Source organism: Diabrotica virgifera, chromosome 1 (genome assembly GCF_917563875.1).
Source record: "Diabrotica virgifera virgifera chromosome 1, PGI_DIABVI_V3a".
In the NCBI taxonomy this organism is placed as follows: domain Eukaryota; kingdom Metazoa; phylum Arthropoda; class Insecta; order Coleoptera; family Chrysomelidae; genus Diabrotica; species Diabrotica virgifera.
The window spans coordinates 267817963-267837536 of record NC_065443.1 but is presented as its reverse complement, the minus strand read 5'-3'; the positions used below and the strand labels follow the sequence as shown (position 1 = coordinate 267837536).

The 19574-nt window shown below is 34.8% G+C and overlaps 1 protein-coding gene across 7 annotated transcripts in view; it reads right to left on the bottom strand.

The window, feature by feature from the left end:
* Positions 1-18896, bottom strand: part of LOC126884364 (fragile X messenger ribonucleoprotein 1 homolog) — a 106927-nt gene extending 88031 nt beyond the window's left edge. For all 7 annotated transcript variants that reach the window (XM_050650299.1, XM_050650303.1, XM_050650302.1 and 4 more), the window contains exons 1-3: positions 18780-18896; positions 18358-18410; positions 18151-18301 (exon numbers count right to left, since the gene is read on the bottom strand). In XM_050650299.1, coding sequence (XP_050506256.1) covers positions 18151-18301; positions 18358-18410; positions 18780-18830 — 255 coding nt within the window. In that variant the 5' untranslated portion in view covers positions 18831-18896. The remainder of the gene's footprint in view (positions 1-18150; positions 18302-18357; positions 18411-18779) is intronic.
* Positions 18897-19574: the final 678 nt, after the last annotated feature.

Here is a 19574-nt window from a genome sequence, read left to right as displayed (position 1 = left end):
AAGACTATACAAATCAAAGAAAATACCATTTTATAAATGCAAGAAACACATTTGATTGGTTTTTATTCCAAATTGAAAATAAAATGTGACAACTGTCAGATTTAACTAAAATGTCATGTTAGGATAAATGTCATAAATGTGTATTATCACGGACTTATTTTTCCTATCATTTGTTACGCACTGAAAAATGATCATGAAAAGGACAATAGTCATTAATCAGTACCTAGTCGTTTCATTAAATTTCTTTGAACACTTATTTTTCTTAACTAAGTAATCGTTTCTATATTATCGTGAGTTACAAACATTTAAGTGGCAGTGAAAACGAAAAGAAAAACAAAAATCAAGAAAACAGGAACGGCTGGCACAAAAAGATGCAATATTATCATATTTTACAACCCACAACAGTGTGCAAAAAGGAAGTTCATCCTCCCATCCTGTTCTTCTTCTTCTACGGCAGTACAGTCGAAATTGAGCCTTAGTCTCCTTTATTTTTCGCCTCCAGCCTTGTTTATCTGTCGCTGCTCCCCTCCATACATGGACTCCTAAAAATGCTTGTGCAATGCTACTTACTGTGTTTTCCCAGCGCTTTCTTTGCTTTCCAACCGGTCTCTTTCCCTGCATCCAAGCGTTTAGTGCTCTTTTTGGTAGCCTAACCTCTCCCATTCTTATCACATGTCCGGCCCATTGCAATCTTTGTATTCTGATGAAGTTTAACAGGGGTGTTTCCTTATAAAGTTGATAGAGCTGGTTGTTCTATCGAATTCACAGGTCCTAGTTTTCTCTACAGTACTTTACCTTCGAATGTGTCGAGTTTGTTTTTGGATGTTTCTTTCCAGACCCATGCTTCACTGCCATAGCATGCTATTGGTCGAATTAAGGTTTTATAGATTCTTATCCTTGTATTTCAGTGGACACTTTTAAACCGAAATATATGGGAGAGAGCAAAATAAGCTCTGTTTTCTTGTGTGATTCTCCTCCGTATTTCTCTATATTCTAATCCATGGGCATATATTTCTACTCCCAGGTATATAAATTTTCCAACCATTTCAATGTCATCTTCATGTATAATGTTTTGTGGGACTATATTTCTTCTCGTCTGTATTATTATTTTTGTTTTTTTTTCTGTGTTAATTTCCAAACCTACCCTTTTCGTTTGCGTTTTTAACTCTGCATATGTTTCTTATGCCCTGTTGATGTTCTACTCATAATATTAGTATCATCGGCATAAGCGGCCAGTTGAACGGTTCTGTTGGTCAGTAGGTTTCCTCGTCCAGTCTGCATTTGCCTAACCGCATACTCCAGGGCCAGGTTAAACAATGTTGGGGCCAGCCCATCTCCTTGCTTCAATCGTTGCGAGATTTTGTAAAAGTCTGTCAGGTGGTTTTGTGCTCATACACATGCCTGAGTTTCATCCATTGTGTCTTTAATTAGCCTAATTAGCTTGTGTGGTATTGCGAATTCAGCCAAAGTAGGTTCTCTTCCATTGGACTAAGTCGTATGCCTGTTTGAAGTCTACAAACACGTTGTGAACATCAATGCCGTGTTCCCATGATCTGCTAAAGACCTGATTGACTGTAAATATTTGGTCCATTGTCGATCTACCCCGTCTGAAACTCTCCAATAATATTTTCTGCTAGTGGTTGGAGCCGCTGGTTTATAATACTTACGTGAGGACTTTATATGCTGTACATAGTATAGAGAAACTCCACGGTAGTTTTTGCACTTTAAACAATTTTTAATTATTGAAATATAAATTTTATTTATTGCAATACATATTATATATTAAAAATTTTATTAATTAAAAATTGCACTTTTAAAAATTTAATTTTTTGGCGCAACTATATTTCTATTAAATAATTAATACATTTAAAAAAGTTATTATTATTATTACTATTTATATACATTTTTGTTAGGGGCCCGAAAATTAAGTAATGCCTCGGGCCTGATTTAAAGTAAAATAGGCTCTGATATGATTGTTAATGAAATTTATCTGTGAAACTAAAATTAACCTCTAAACTTTTAATCCTGATATTTTGATATATTATGTTCTTATGAAAAAAGAAGAAGATGTATAATTGAAAAATGTGGTGAGCAACTTGGACAGTGCATAGCGGCCAGCTGCGGCTTTTGAACTGAGTAGAGAGCTGTGGAAGAGTTTGCTATGGAACTCTAAGGACCTCATTGCCTTCTTTATGTATGAATAGAAAACAAAAAGTTGTGACTGGCTAATTGACAGCCAAGTCTATGCCATAAAAGAAAAAAAAAATAATTTAGCATCATATACTTATTTTTGTTTCCACTAGGAACCATGTTCTGTTAGATTTAGGATTACAGTAGTAGCTCAATGAGTTAGGCTTCTTTCAGACGGACGACATTTCGTCGTAGTCATGTAAGGCAACGATAACGTGTATGTGTATAGCAGTTAACTCATTGATTAAATGTAAACTTTCACATGACACTGTTTAAAATCGTAGTCGTACACAACTGAGGTAAAATGCTGAAAACGTGATCATGAGGTAAAATAAAAAGGCCCTAGGGATTTTCATGTTTACAGTTGTTTTCTCATACTATCGTAGAGTCGTAATATGCAGGTAAGGATCACACTGGATCTATTCTTATTCATAACTTAGGGACAAGTGAGCCATGTACAACCTTATTTTGGCTGGCAGAGAAAGTCAAAAAGAATGAGTATATTGAAAACCCTGTTCACTGGGGATCGACCTCCTGTTCACAAGTTCTGTTTTGTTCCTAAAAATTTTAATTTTCACTATTTTTTTCAGTCTTTCTTGTACAGCTGGTTGCAAAAAAAACTGATACGACTCTTAAAGCGTATTTTATAGAAAATTGAGCAGTGTATTTTTTTCTTTTTCTTCTTTTTGTTTTTGGTCTCGCTACAAGGCGATTACCAGCACGATTTATAGGCGATCTTGATGTAGTGTGGCTCTAAGCCATATCAAAATCGCTGACTATGTTCTTGTACAAAGCTTTTGGTGAGGTGTGATATAATGAATATGAGGTTATTATATTATTATTATTATATTTTGAAGGATAAATACTTATTATTTACATACTGTCACTGTCACTGCCAAATCTTAAAATTTGTCAGATAACTTCAACCTCAAAAAATGGCTGTTTGTTTGTTTATTTTATTATTTGTCTGTGATAATAAATATAACGTCAGACCAATCATACACTGCTCAAAATGATCAAATCTTACTAAGAGTCATATCAGTTTTTTTAGGAACCAGCTGTACATTCTTCTCCCTGTATATCGTGGGCTTACTGGGAAAATCCACTAACTCACAAAAGTAAAGTTTTGAGAAAAACGCATTTAAACATTATTATACTTTATGGCTTACCTCTTAAAAATCGTTTATACTGGCTGTTCAGGTTTTGGTACCACGATACAATTTTGAAGAATGTTAACCACAGGTGGTGTGCATATACATGTACATAAAAATATTTGGAAAAACATTATTTTATTCATGAAAACTTGGAAAAAGATGGAGTTAGTTGATTTTCTTTGTCAGTGAAATTAACGATTTAAGCACAGTGGATAATGAATTTGGAGATATACAGAATTTTCCTGTTAACATATGGGTGTTTGTAAATTTAATGGCATTAAAATGTCAAAATTGAAAAAAATGGTGTTCGTGGATTTTTCCAGAATGCCCACGATATTTTCCTCAATATCTTTTTGTGTTTTGTGAGATGTTTAATTCATAGTATTTTCGATTTGTCCTTAATCCTTTGTTTTAGCTATTATGACTCTTACAAAAATTGTTCTTTCTGTTTTTATTATTTGAATAAAGAATAAATGATGCGCTTTATTTGTACTTTTCTATTTTTTCCATATGGGTCTGTTTCTATCCTAAATGTTTTTTTGGCTGTCATATCCCGTACTTGCAGGAGTGTGCAAATTTTATTATATTGTAGTAATAGTAGGGGAGGGAAGTATGCTGAATTGGCAATTACTTGAGCGTTATGGGGACCTATTGGGTTGTGAAGAGTAGGTCCTAAAACCAACAAAAGTTAAGTTAAGTTTTCCATAAAGTGGGGGACTTTCCATTTTTAATTTAATTTTCCATTTCCAACAATGGTTTTTGCAATTATAGCGCTATCTATCCATAATTCAAAAAAATGCCTTGAATAAAAATTGCTTATTTTACATAAATAATCCAAATCTGCAATAAAAATGAGAGCCTCCTATTTAAGATTTTAAGTAACACCCCACCACGTGGGGTCGTGTTTGTTGCCATTTGACAGATTTTTTAAAAATATTGAATATGTGACTCACCCATTTCCTTACACCCACTCAAATCGTCAGATTTTTGAAATATACACTCTTTTGTACTTAACTTACCTTATCTTAATCTGACGATTTTGAGTTTTTCTAAGGATAGATTTTTTTTAGGACCCCCGTTAACGAACTCCCCTGTATTAGGATTAAGAGCCAATATATGGTAGAGGTACATTTACAGGGTACAAGGTTTCTCCTCATGTGATAAACTGATGCGCTCAAGAAACTGCAAAAATCCCTGCTTGGGCTCCCTTACCGTAATGGTCAGTCAATGAAATATACACATGCCAAGCAATTTTTTTTTGAATTTATATGTTTTTGTTTAAGTAACGTGAAGTAACATATAATATGCAATTGTCATTACAGCAATAAACCTTCACACCCAAACTCAAAAAATAAAACTAAAAAGGGAAGTTAGACAAGGTGACAATGTTTCACCAAAACTATTCAATGCCGTAATGCAGCATGCATTCTAGATGTTAGAATGGAAAAACAGAGGTTTGAATGTCGATGGCGAAAGGCTGAACCACTTACGATTTGCAGATGACATAGTTCTATAGTTTATTTTTTAACCAGGCCAGGAGGAGTAAACTAAAAAGACAGATTCACACCCAAGAAAGTCACTAGAATAATAACCAAATACATCTTCTTTTTTGGTTGATCTAGTCGGCCCTCAACGGTAATCCATAAATATTATATAGGGTGGTACATTGGTAAAGTAACATACGTTACATAACTGTAGAAAGAGGTTGTTCTGAAGCTATTTTCTTGTGACATTTTTACAATTTTAACTATTTATAATGGGAAATAAGCCACAATATTATTAAAAAATGATTTTTATTAACGTTTCGACGCCCAAATCGGGTGCCGTTGTCAAAATACAAAATAAATAAAAAAATAAAATAAATAAAAAATAAATACAAAAACAGTACTTTGTATTTTGACAACGGCACCCGATTTGGGCGTCGAAACGTTAATAAAAATCATTTTTTAATAATATTGTGGCTTATTTCCCATTATAAATAGTTAAAATTGTAGAAAGAGGATACTTAAGCAGTCTCAAAAATACCATACTTAATGGGTCTTACTCCATGAATAACAAAGATACTGGGTGTTTTATCTATTTTGCCATTTTCTTAATTGGTTCATAACTTTTTGACCACACTGTATATTTATTGTGTATTTGGCACGCAAATACCATTTAAGGTGTACAATAAATTAATTTATTTACAATTGTAAAAAATCCAGATCCGGATTAAAAAATATTGGAAAAATGTTCCGACCCCAAAACAACACCCTGTACATTAAATTTTTTTAAAATGGATTTTTCAGTTGAAAAGAGGATAAAAAACTAAATTCAGTGGTATACATTGAATTTTCGGCAAAATGATTTTTCTGGTGAAATTTGGAATTTGAATTCTGAAATTAAGTGAATTGCGAGAGCTCCAGATTAAAAAATATTGTATAAATGTTCCAACCCAAAAAAACACCTTGTATATTAAATTTTTTTAAAATGGATTTTGCATTTGAAAAGAGGATGAAAAACAAAATTAGTGGTATATTTCAATTTACGGCAAAATGATTTTTCTGGTAAAAATTTGAATTTGAATTCTGAAATTATGTGAATTGCAAAGCTCAAAGTAAAATAAATTAAAATATGACTTAATTTTAATTAATACCATTATTTAATCTACATTGGTAAAATATTAACATTTGCACACATAACAATAATTTTTGATGACCCCCTTTGTGGCTCAGTGGTAAGAGCGCCTACCTTTGGATCGAAAGGTCCGAATGGTAGTGAGTTCGAATCTCACCAGGGTCAGAAATTTTTCGTTTATTATAAATTAATAAATGAAAATAGTTTCTGTCCTTGTGGGATCGGTACTCACCGGAGGGACCGCAGACGTTCGGATACAATTAGCGTCTCTTTGCAAAGACAATGACGTCGACTTTGCAATGTAACAAGACACTTACTCACCACACACAGTACACATGACGCTAGGTACCTAACTACGAAAATTTACCGTACCTACGTATAAAAAAAAATAATTTTTGATGGTGGTAATTTTGAATAAGTACTTTAGTTTTGAATAGTGATTATGCTGCAAATTTTCGCTGTTTTGTTATAATTTTTAGCTATTTTGTTGATTAAAGTGATGTATTCTTTATTGACCCTTTATTATTTATTCATTATTTAAAGATGAATGAATATTCGCCAAAAACTATTTTTCACACATAATAAAAAACACTAAAATATTAACATTTTACCAATTTAGATTAAATAATGGTATTAATTAAAATTAAATCGCATTTTAATTTTTTCTACAAGAGCTCTCGCAATTGACATAATTTCAGAATTCAAATTCAAAATTTTACCAGAAATTCGAAAATTCAAAGTATACCAATAATTTTGTTTTTCATCCTCTATTCAAATGCGAAATCCATTTTAAAGAAAATTAATATACAATGTGTTTTTTTGGGTCGGAATATTTACACAATATTTTTTAAACCGGACCTGGATTTTTTATAATTGTAAATAAATAAATTAATTGGACACCTAAAAGAATATTCGCTTGTTAAATATAAAATCAATATACAGTGAGGTTGACAAGTTGTAAGCTGTATTTCAATTTTTTTCTACTTAGAGCTCTCGCAATTCACTGAATTTCCGAATTCAAATTCAAAAGTTCACCAGAAAAATCATTTTGCCGAAAAATCAAATTATACCAATGAATTTAGTTTTTCATCCTCTTTTCAACTGAAAAACCTTTCAACATTTTAAAAAAATTTAATGTACAAGGTGTTGTTTTGGGACCGGAACATTTTTCCAATTATTTGTTAATCCGGATCTGGATTTTTAAAATTGTAAATAAATTAATTTATTGTACACCTTAAATGATATTTGCATGCCAAATATAAAATAAATATACAGTGTGGTTAAAAAGTTATGAACCAATTAAGAAAATGGCAAAATAGATAAAACACCCAGTATCTTTGTTATTAATGTAGTAAGATCCATTAAGTATGGTATTTTTGAGATCGCCTAAGTGTCTTCTTTCTACAGTTAACGTATGTTACTTTCCCAATGAAACACCCTGTATTAAATTAATATGTTGCTAAAGAGTTCCAAAAACAACTGCTTTTTATATAAAAGCAGACTAACAATCTAAAAATTAAAGGAATAACACAGAAAACACAAAAATCGCTGATATAACTTAATTAACCTATGAAATGTCACTAGTGTCAAAATTTGATAAGTGTCAGTAGTGTCAAAATTTTATAACAGTGGAGTAAACTTGCCTGCGGTTGGACCAATAAAAACAAGCAATACAGCGCAGTAAATTTGGATCACTCCTCTTGGTTAAAAAACAAACATTAATAACCGACGACTTAAAGGAAGCCCACAAAATGCTACAAAAACTACATGTTTAGGCAATACGTAAAGTATCCTTAACAATAGTAACCTATACTTATTGTACGGTTATAGAGTATATTCCCATAGGTAAGCTGGTTAAGAGTAGATAACGATTTTTCATATGTAATTTAAAGTATTATCTGCATAAATGGCACAAAGAATATTTGCTACGAGAGGTATATGGTTCAAAATGCATACAGTATCACGACTAATAAGTTATGTTCACATACATGTAGAGTACTTACAGTTTTATTCCTTGATGACGTGTCACATCAGAGCTCTGATTGAATTCCATAATCCATTTGGTTCATTTGTAAGGCACTCACTAATACGCTAAATAAATCATCGTCGATAATACTGAGCAGATTGAATTATCTGAGCGGTATAAAACGATAGCAAAAAAAAGCCGGTAAAATGCGGCCTTTTTACGAATAGCGGGAGCGTCGATAGATTAGAGATGATTCTCGTTAGGAAGCTTTTGACGATCTGCCCCGGCGAGGGGTTCAAATGCGAGTCTCAACAATAACCTGGAGTTTCCAGAAAGGTTACATAAATACTACTTGAATTTTAAGTAATCAGTAGTACAGGGGCGTAACTAATTATTTTAGTGAGCCGTGTATAATATATTTATTGTACATATTGCCGGGGGCGACAGGCGAGAGAGATGGCCTATATCACCTCGAAGAGAGGGGATTGGCAAAGATGTGCACAACGATAAGAAATGTTTGAAGAAATTAGAGTTTATATACACAAGGGGTAACAACGATAAAATGGAGGAAAACGATAAGTTTTCCCCCTAGGGATAGATTTTAATCTTCCAGGGGAATCACAGCGATTTTCGTAATACCACGAAGAAAATCACCGTGAGTAGTGTGAATCTTGACAGTACGAACTAGACCATCCTTACCAGGCAATACATCTATTACCCTGGCAGTTGGCCATAAGAGTGGAGGAGTACCATCCTCCTTCAACAGAACCAAATCCCCGATCTTGACAGGGTCAGTAGGGTCGGTCCATTTATTTCTTTGCTGCAGGAGGCAAAGATAGTCTTTTTTCCACAATTTCCAAAATTGCTGTTGAATTTTACTAATACGCTGAAAAAGATTCAACCTATTTTCAGGTATCTCTGAAACACTTGGTTCAGGGGGCGCGGTTAAACTTCTTTGAACTAAGAAGTGAGCTGGAGATAGGAAAGCGAAGTCATTGGCGTCAGACGACATCCTAGTGATGGGTCTCGAATTTAGAATAGCCTCGATTTGGCATAATACTGTGTTAAACACTTCAAAGGTGAAGTGGGAATTTCCTATAATTCGATAGAGGTGATACTTCACACTCTTTATTCCTACCTCATGGAGGCCGAATTGATGGGGGTTGCGGGGAACACCCATCTTGAAAGTTATGGAGTTTTGAGTACAGAATTCCTTAATCTGTTCCGAATTATTTTGATTTAAGAAAAAATCATAGAATTCGCGCATTTCATTTTTTGCCCCATGGAAATTTGTGGCATTGTCGCTCCAAATAATACTGGGCGTGGATCTTCTGGCAATAAACCTTTTCAGAGTAAGAATATAGGTTTCTGCGCTTAATCCTGTGACGAGTTCGATATGAACACATTTAGTGCTCATGCAAATGAAATAGGCTACGTATGCTTTGTAAAGCGGTGCCTTCCTCAAATGTGAGGACTTAATTAAGAAGAACCCCCCATAGTCCACTGAGACGACTTGGAAGGGTCTAGTGGGGAGTACACGATCGGGATGCATATCTGCCATCTGTTGAACAGAATTGGGTGTCATGAATCGGAAACAGTTTACACACTTACGAATTAAGCGTTTAATCTGTCTTAATCCGTCAATTGGCCAGTACTTCATTTTGACATACGAAAGTACTGTTTGCGCGCCTGAATGTAATAACTTATGATGAGCTTGAGTCAAGATTAGTTCTACAACTCGACATTTAGAAGGAAGTAGAATGGGGTGTTTTTGATTATACGATATGGGGGCGTGTCGGAGACGTCCTCCCACACGAATCAGCCCATCATTATGTTGTAGGAAGGGGTTGAGTTTACGAATGGCTTTATTGGTCACGAGTTTAGCATTTTTCAATTCAAGAATCTCTTTTTTAAAGTAGATACTTTGGATATACCTGATGATCGCGTGATCAGCGATCTCCATTTCGGGTGGCGTCAATATATCCGTATCTCGTGGAGAATTATTTATTTTCTTTTTAATATTACTGATGAATCTAAAAAGATAAGCGACAATTCTTTGAATTTTACGAAAAGAAGAAGATTTAGCGAATAGATTTTCAAAGGTGTCGTTGAGTTCGTGATTTGTTGCTATGTTTGAGACAACTAACTTCCTTAATTCAGGAAGATCATCCTGAAAATGAGGAATTTGATGAAGAGAAAAATCGATGGGATTGTCTCTAATAAAGCTAGGTCCGCATAACCAGTCTTCGGTGGTCTGGGGATTATCAAAGACATTTATCCCTCTGGAAGCGGGGTCAGCGATGTTTTCGTGACTTCTGACGAAATGGAAATCACAAGGAAAAGTTTCCAACAAGGAATTGACCTTTTGAATTCTGTTTTGTACAAAAATGTTCCAAATGTGTTTTTTAGAAAGTATCCAAGACAAGGCAATTGTAGAGTCAGCAAAGAGATGAGATGAAGATATACTCAAATTTTTCTTGAAGATGTGAAAAAGTCTATGAGCCAGAGTGACTCCCAACACTATTCCACAAAGTTCCAATTTGGGGATGGTGAGTTTATTTTTTAGCGGAGAAATTTTGTTTTTAGAAGCGATAAGCCGCGACGATACAGAAAAGTCTGAGTATGTCGCTTTGAGATACACACAAGTGCTGTATATTTTTTCCGATGCGTCGGTGAAAATAATTAATTGAACATCAACAACTTTCTTTTGTAAAAGTAAGCATCGAGGTACCTTGACCTCTTCTATAGTTTTGAATGTCGATAAGAGGTTTTGCCAATTTTTCATAATGATGGGTGAGTCAATGGGTTGATCCCAGTCCAATTTCTGGGACCATATTTCCTGTATCAAGAGCTTAGCGTTCACAAGGACAGGGGATAACCATCCTAGCGGGTCATACAAAGTAGCAATGTAGGAGAGAATAGTACGTTTAGTAACAACATTAGCCAATTTGAAGATAGGAGTTTTAAACGAAAAGTGGTCGCGTTCTGAATCCCAGAATATGCCTAAGACTTTATCAGATCCCGTGAAGTTAAGACTGACTTCAGAGACGGGATTTAAATTGTGTTGAGACAGAAATTCTGAAGAACTGCAGTTCCACTTGTGGAGGAGGAAACCATGGGTTTCTAGCAAAGAAGTTAATTGTTCGAAAAGACAACTTAATTCATGAAGACTGTCAGCTCCGCTGATCAGGTCATCCATATAGATAGATTCTTGCAGAACACTAGTAGCAAGTTCGTGGGTATGTTTGTTGTTGTCAGCGATGTGCTTGATAACTCTTTGAGCGATAAATGGGCTACTTGGGAGCCCGAAGGGTAATCTTTGAAATTGATAGCACCGTAAAGGCTGCTGAATATTGTCCCTAAAGAGAAAATTTAACAGAAATGTTTCAGTGGGACAAATGGCGATTTGTAGGAACATAGCCTTGATGTCGCCTACTAGTGCGAATTTAAACTGACGAAACTTAGCGAGAATGTCAAAAAGTTCATGTTGGACGACATAACCTTTGTCTATGACGTCACTGAGGGAGATTCCCGTAGACGATTTATTGTTTGGATCGAAAACTATACGAGTGGAAGTAGTAGAGTTGGATTTGAAAACGGGAAAGTGAGGGAGAAAGTAATTAGGTTTACCTGAGTCATTTAGCATTTTTAACGGCACTTGAATTATTTGTCCGTTATTGAGATATTCCGATATAATGTCCTGATATTTTTCCAATAAATCAGGGTTGAGTTGAAAACGTTTCTCGAGACTGAGAAAACGTCTTTTTGCCGAGAGAAACGAATTTCCCATGTCTATATCTTCGATAGGGAGTTTGAGATTGAGTGTGGACTCATATCGTCCATTGGGGAGAACATTAACATGTTTTACAAAATTAATTTCAGCGGGGTGATCATTAATGAGATCGGTGTTCTGAGGAGCGGCTTCTTCCAGCTCCCAGAATTTTTGTAAATGATCGGATAGTTCCTCGTTGGACACTACCGGCTCATTTACGGCGGAAGGAGTGTTATGAGAACAACAAGTAACGAGAGAGTTTGAATAAAATTCCAAAGCCTTTTTAGTATTTTTCGACTTAAGAGCAAAGTCTGGAACTGACCCTGATATCGTGTACCCGAGTAGAGTGCGTTGAAGAACGGGAAGACCTTTTCCCAAACGAATTATTTCAGGTTGAATGATATCGTTATACAGGTCTGCACCGAGCAGGATACCAATTGGGGATGTTACATGGAACATCGGATCACCTAATGGTATCTCTGAGGGTATGTTTAGTTTGCTCGCCGAAATAGAAATTTGAGGAAGCGGATTTGTTATCTTTGGGAGTACAGAGCACGAGATGTCAAAAGGAACGTCGTTAGCGACAGCGAAAATTGTTGTATCTACAATAGATTGAGACGAGGATGAGGTGGAGTTAATTCCATTGATCCGTAATTTTCCATCTCTAGTGGTGAGTGACAGTTCCTTTACGAGGTCAGCACTAATAAATGAAACCTGTGAGGCCGAGTCTAAAAGTGCCTTTGCGAAGACCCTCTTGCCGCTAGGAGCGACAAGATAGACCTGGAGTGTGCTTAATAACACCAAATGATTATCAAGCGAGGCTGCAGATAGAGCCATTGAATGTGGAGTCGAATTTTGAAGATTAACTTCCGTTTCAGGAGCTCTAACATGTGAGGGCCCCTGTTGTGAATTACCCTGTGTATGGGAGTTATTTGAGATAGCGGTTTTATTATGATTATTTGAGTTGTGTTGGCCAACAGCCGCGGAAGGGTTACTATGACCCGTTTTGTCGAAATGGAGCAACGTGTGATGACGAGATTTACAAACTATGCAAGAGAATTTGGATTTACACTGATCGAGCATGTGAGACCCAAGACAATTAATACAAAATTTATTTTGTTTGACAAAACTAAAACGTTCTTTAGAATTCAACTGCTTGAACTGAGGACAAGAGTAGATCGAGTGAGAGTCGTTGCAATAGGAACATTTCTTAGGACCTAAGCGAGGCGAAAGGTTACTGGTAGAAGTGTCTGAGGCTAGGTGTAAAGAGTGTCTGGAAGTAGTAGTCGATTTTGGTTTTGATTGAGATTGAATATTCTCAAGATGAACAACGCGTGTCTCGATTTCCCCTAGAAAATGGACAAAATCAGGGGTAGCTTGGCTACCACCGGATTGGAACTCAAGAGCCCTAATGGTAGGTGCGTCGAGTTTCTGAGTAGCGATATGTATGAGAAGTAAATGCAAGAGATCTGAAGGGGGCCTATTCAAGTTCAATAGGGCCTTGAAATTATTTGACATGACCGTATGAAAATTTCTTAATTGTGAGTGATTTGCGTTTCCAGAAATAGGAGGCGCATCAAGAATTTGAGAGATGAGAGTTTTGATAAGCGATTTAGAGTTGGCGTACCTTTGTGTCAGGTTATCCCGGGCTATTTTGTAATTGTCACCTGTGAGTGGGATATGCTCGAGAAGCGTCAAAGGCTCGGAAGTTAGAAAACTTTTGAGGTAAATGAGTTTTTCCAGATCACTTAATGTAGTATCAGATCCTATTATTGTATCAAAGGTCTCAATGAATGAATTGTATTCAGTAACTAAGCCACTAAATGGTTTTAACTGAATACGAGGGAGGTTTACTGTTCGTTGCCTAGCCATAGACTGTGAGGTTAGAGAAGAATTAGGGTCAAATTGGAGGGAGGGGGTAGCAGTCACATTAGAACTTTCAATGACCTCTAACCTTTCTTCCAATAGAGAAATTGTATCCAAATATTTATCAAAAACCACAGAGGAATCAGTAGAGGGGGTAGGTTCCTCGGGGATCGTCTCCAGCACATTTTGAGCATCGCGGAAAAGTCCGTAAGAATGTTTGAGTTGTGAAATTATTTCACGAATTTTATATTTGTTTAGAGAATTAAGAGTTGTGGGAACCGAATCAGCCAACTTGGTTATATCAAGTTTTGCGGTGAGCCTCTGTCGGTTATATTTTGATCGGTCAGCCATGTTGCGAGAATGTGAGATTAGATAGATTATTTGCAAATGTCTAAACCTATAAATCGATGCGAAAATGAGAGAATATGTACAATATATTATATATTACACGTTTAATAGTGTGAGATTGGCTTAATAGTATCACCCTGTATGAGCGCAGATTAGTATATGAAATGCAAAACTATAAAATTTCAAAATATATGCAATTTTCCAAAATGGGTATTTTTCAGCAAGTGTGAGACACCCTTAACAAGTATTTAAATTAATTAAATTGAAGGAAAAAACAATTATTTATTTTCTATAGTTTTCTAGAAGTGTAAAATGAGCTTAAGCGAAGCTAAATGTAGCAAAAACTTACAATTTATGCAAGAAAACAAAATTATTTTTAATAATTTTTGTAACCTGTGAACCAGGCTTAATCGGATTCAAAATTATAAATTTAATTTAAATCAAAAGGTTGAACAAACAATGTTAAAATTATAACACCCGTACTATCAGCCAAGAAATGAGTACACTTTTTGTATACTATAAACAGAAAAATATATTTACGAAAATAAAATAATGTAATATATGCAAATATTTTTTCATACAAACAAAACGACTCCTTTATTTGAACAAAGCAAGTAGTTTCTGAAATTGCACGTGTAGACCGGGCTTAACAACCTACCAGCTATTGTAGAGACGTGCTGGGTTAAATACTGAGAATTTGAGTGCAGAAAGAGAGGAATATTTTATTTTTGTGCCGGGGCGGCGTGGCTTGGAAATTTCCAAATGCAACAGAAAGACACTATAAATGAAAAACCGTTATTCTCAGAATAGAGATTATCAAAATATGCAAATACGAAGGACCTTGAGGATTTAATTAATAAATAATTAATATGATCCGGCTCGAAGGACCAGAAATGTTTAGGCAATACGTAAAGTATCCTTAACAATAGTAACCTATACTTATTGTACGGTTATAGAGTATATTCCCATAGGTAAGCTGGTTAAGAGTAGATAACGATTTTTCATATGTAATTTAAAGTATTATCTGCATAAATGGCACAAAGAATATTTGCTACGAGAGGTATATGGTTCAAAATGCATACAGTATCACGACTAATAAGTTATGTTCACATACATGTAGAGTACTTACAGTTTTATTCCTTGATGACGTGTCACATCAGAGCTCTGATTGAATTCCATAATCCATTTGGTTCATTTGTAAGGCACTCACTAATACGCTAAATAAATCATCGTCGATAATACTGAGCAGATTGAATTATCTGAGCGGTATAAAACGATAGCAAAAAAAAGCCGGTAAAATGCGGCCTTTTTACGAATAGCGGGAGCGTCGATAGATTAGAGATGATTCTCGTTAGGAAGCTTTTGACGATCTGCCCCGGCGAGGGGTTCAAATGCGAGTCTCAACAATAACCTGGAGTTTCCAGAAAGGTTACATAAATACTACTTGAATTTTAAGTAATCAGTAGTACAGGGGCGTAACTAATTATTTTAGTGAGCCGTGTATAATATATTTATTGTACACTACAAGTTTCCAAAAAATAAGGGTTGGAAATAAACTTTACGAAAACTAAAATGATGACCAATTTAGTTCCTGGCAGACCATTGAAACTAGAAAACTGCCATATCGAAACAGATCTCCATCTCCATACCCATTAAAAAATTTGAAAAGAGCTAAAAATCTTCCCTGTTAATTTTATGTTATTCAAAATGACAAATCGAGGGTATACCAGCAGAACGCACTAAGTCAATTTTTTTAATTATTCAACTATTAATGCAGTCGTATATAAAAAGGTATGCTCTATATACTGCAAAAACACACTAAGTCATACTTATTATAATAACAGATAAAAATTTGTACTTATTATAATAACAGATAAAAATTTAATACTAAGTCAGTTTGACTGTTTCATTTACTAGCAGAATGCATTTAGTACTCTTAATTCAGTCTGCTTGTACTATTTTTGCGAAAACCGAAGATACAACACTGCATTAACTTTGACAGAACATTCTGGTTGTACAATCTGTATACCTATCGTTAGGTTTAAATCAAAAGGTTAATGTACGAAAAAGAGAAACCTTTTACCTAATTACAGGGCCATAAATGTGACAACTCATAGATCAAGCCGTGCTAATCAACTATTTTTGAATATTGAAAATTTTCCAAAATTGTACTCTACGCCGATTAAAATTAGTTGTGCTAAAAATAATGAGTTAATGCAGTTATGCGAGAAGAACAGTTATGCGAGAAGAAAGTAATACCAGAAGCCAGAAGTATTTCACAGGTGGTACGAAGATTTGCCGTTTGATGAAAAAATTATCAATGTTCTGCCGGAATCTGATGTCTATGATTCAGATTAGATCATTTAGCATTAAAATCACTGTAGTAAATAGATTTTAAATACAGCACCTAGCTTGCAACTTTTTGCATTGTGTTCAGGATGATGTCGGAAAAAAGTCTACAATAGAAAAATGGGTGGAAATGTATAATGACATTTTAAACTGCATAAAATGTATCCAAAAGTGCGTAGACATGTCAAGATAAGTAAGGGCCAGATTTTGTCACTCAGGGGCTTTTGGGGTCGCTGAATATGAATTCGCCATCAGCACCGACCCTCGGGTACCTAGGGCACAGTGTCACTGCTAAGGTACATCATCTTCTGGAGTTTAGAGGGTTTTCAGCATTAAATTGATGGAAACAGATTACTCAGGGAGTCCTTTGGGTGTGCTGAAGACGAATACACCTTCAGAACGAACACCTGGTGTCTAGGGTCACGCCATTTTTGAAGTTTCGAGGGATTTCGGCACTTAATGCATGCAAATAGATTACTAGGCGGTTTTGGGGTCACTTAGTACGAATACACCATCAGAAAGGAACCCGGATCACCTGGTGCCCAAGGTCACTGCTAAGGCATGTTAGCTTATAGAGAGTTTGGAGGGTGTTTGTGCATCGGGGGTCGGGTCTGATATCGTATTCTTATTCAGCGGCCCCAAGAACCCTCGATTAATATTTTTGCATAAATTTGCTGAAAACCCACGAAACTCCAGATCATGTGCCTTAGTGAACCTGGGCACCAGGTGCTCCGGTGGTCGGTTCTGATGGCATCAGCGACCAAAAAACCATCAAGTGACAAAATCTGGCCCTCAATACACTTATTTGGATATGTTTATGCACCTTTGGATGCATTCTTTGCACTTTTAAAATGCAAGTATGCATTTTCATTCATTTTTCTATTGTAGATTTTTTTTCTGGCTATGACTTTATCATCTTGAACACAAATCAAAAAGTTATAAGTTTCTATTTGCAGTATTTAAAAATCCTAATAGCCCTGGTCTAGATAAAGAAGACCAATCATCTACTTGTTTTTTGTATCTAATAATTAAATTTCTGAAAATTTCTATTGTCCTTTTTTATTTTTATTTTTCAACAGGATTTTTTAATGCCAAAATTCTAGTTGTCTAAGATTATAGGATAGAACATTATAATGGTAAAATTGATACAACTAAAATTAACATTAAAATGGGATTAGTTGTGTGTCTACTTGTGTAAAATAGTAACATTATGAACGAGCAGAATGCACTAAGTCAGTTAATTATTTATTAAAAAATAATTACTAAGTAACCAAAAACAATAACTGTTGTTGTAATATACCACATTCTTTAAAATGCCATTACTATTTCTATACAAGTAATAGAATTAAACTAAAAGTAATATTTTTGTGTAATTTTGATTTACATTTAAAAATTTTACTAAAACTTGATTTTCTCAAAACAGTGATTTTTGACTTAGTGCAATTTGCTCCTATACCCCTCGAAATATTTATTTATGTATTACATTGGCTGAGAACAATGCATATACTACAAAATATGACATGGCATTGAACTATACATAAATGTGATATTATTTTTCTATTATGGAAATGTTGTGCAATATAATACTGATATAATTATATCTAAATTTGAACAGGAAGTACACCTCCTTTGGACAGAAAAGAATTTAAAATATATTAATGTTTACTTAAAATATTCAATCACAACAATAAATTTGTTGTTAATGTCCTGAATATTAAAAGATCAACTATGACATATGCATTTACATCAAGATAATGAATCTTCTAATCTAAATATGAAACTAAACAAACAGTTTGTTGCAACTATTCATGTATAGTTATAAAACTGCTGATTAATAATCCAACTTATCTGTAGGTGTGTATACTTGAATAAGAAAAAATTGTATTTACCTTTATCCTTGATTTCCACCATCCATAGGCTTCTTGGTTATTAGCTCTAGAATATACCTCTACTTCCATATTCTCTGTAAATTCTACCTTGGGATCTGGTTTTGGGGGTAATTTAACTTGACTAAAGGGGAATTTTGAGTCTGGCTGCCAACTAAGAAAAAGCCAATAATTAATGAAGTAGGAAATATAATTAAACACAAAGCTTACCCATCTTCGAAGTGTATAAGAACCTCATCATCGAAAACGTCTATAACAAAACCCTGAAATAGGAAATTATTAATATTTGAGTATGTACTGGGAAACTATAGTAATATGATACCCTAAACCTAACCTTTAGGCTAGTGATTCGCGATAACCATCGATGGGTTAGATGTATCTGATAAATCTGTGTTATAAATTATCAATAGAAAACCCATTTTCTTAACAATATTAAGACACATGGTGAACTCACGCCCTGTCAAATGGACATGGCGTCAAAAGAACCGCGTTTAGTGAATCACATTTTCCGAAAATACCAAAGAAGTACAACAAGTAATCGTGACTCAATACCAAAAATAATTTACTAGATCGTTAGCTAGCCTATCGGGCGATTTTTATCAAAAAATTAACACGTATAAAATGATACAGACCTTATAAAGAGCTCCGTTTTCGCCGCATACTTCCACAGTTAGGTCCTCCATGTTGATTTGGTTCTTGGAAGAGAAAACAACCTTGAGCGGAGAGCGTATTTGAGGTTTGCTGTGGTTCTGAGGAAAAGATCAAAATATTAAGGTGGGTTTAAGACGTATATCTTCAGGGTGGCAACATAATTTTTAGAAATCTTTCAAATGTCACCAAACAAACTTTTGATTGGTTGTCTGTAGTGACGTCACACACAGTGGTGTACAAAAATGATAAAGATTAAAATTTAAAAATTATATGACCACTTTATATAAACTACGAATTAGCTACAGTCAGGGCCGCCGAGAGGGATAAGCGGGCCCCGGCAAAAAGTGAAGAGCGAAAAAATTGTTTAATTTTTATAGAAATATAAATTATAAATAATAAATAATAAGAAACATTTCAAATACATATAAATTTTATTAAATTTTAATTATCTATACAAAATTTTATTCAATTTATAAGAGTGATATTTATAATACAGGTGCTTTTTAGAGTTAATTATTAATTTATAGAGTTTTAATTTATACCCAAGTAGCAATTTGTCGACGCGACAACGTTGTCTACCGCGTGGCAACGTTTTGTTACAACGTAGTTATTGCCTAGAAGACGACCCAATTCTGCACTAATTTGGTGGACGATTTTTGAGTTGTCTTGACGTTGCCTAGGCAACCTTAAGCGTTGCATAAGACAACTGAAGCGACTATAAAAGTGCCTGCGTGCAATGGTTGCTCAAAGAGTCGGACTGGTTATGTTTTTTTACC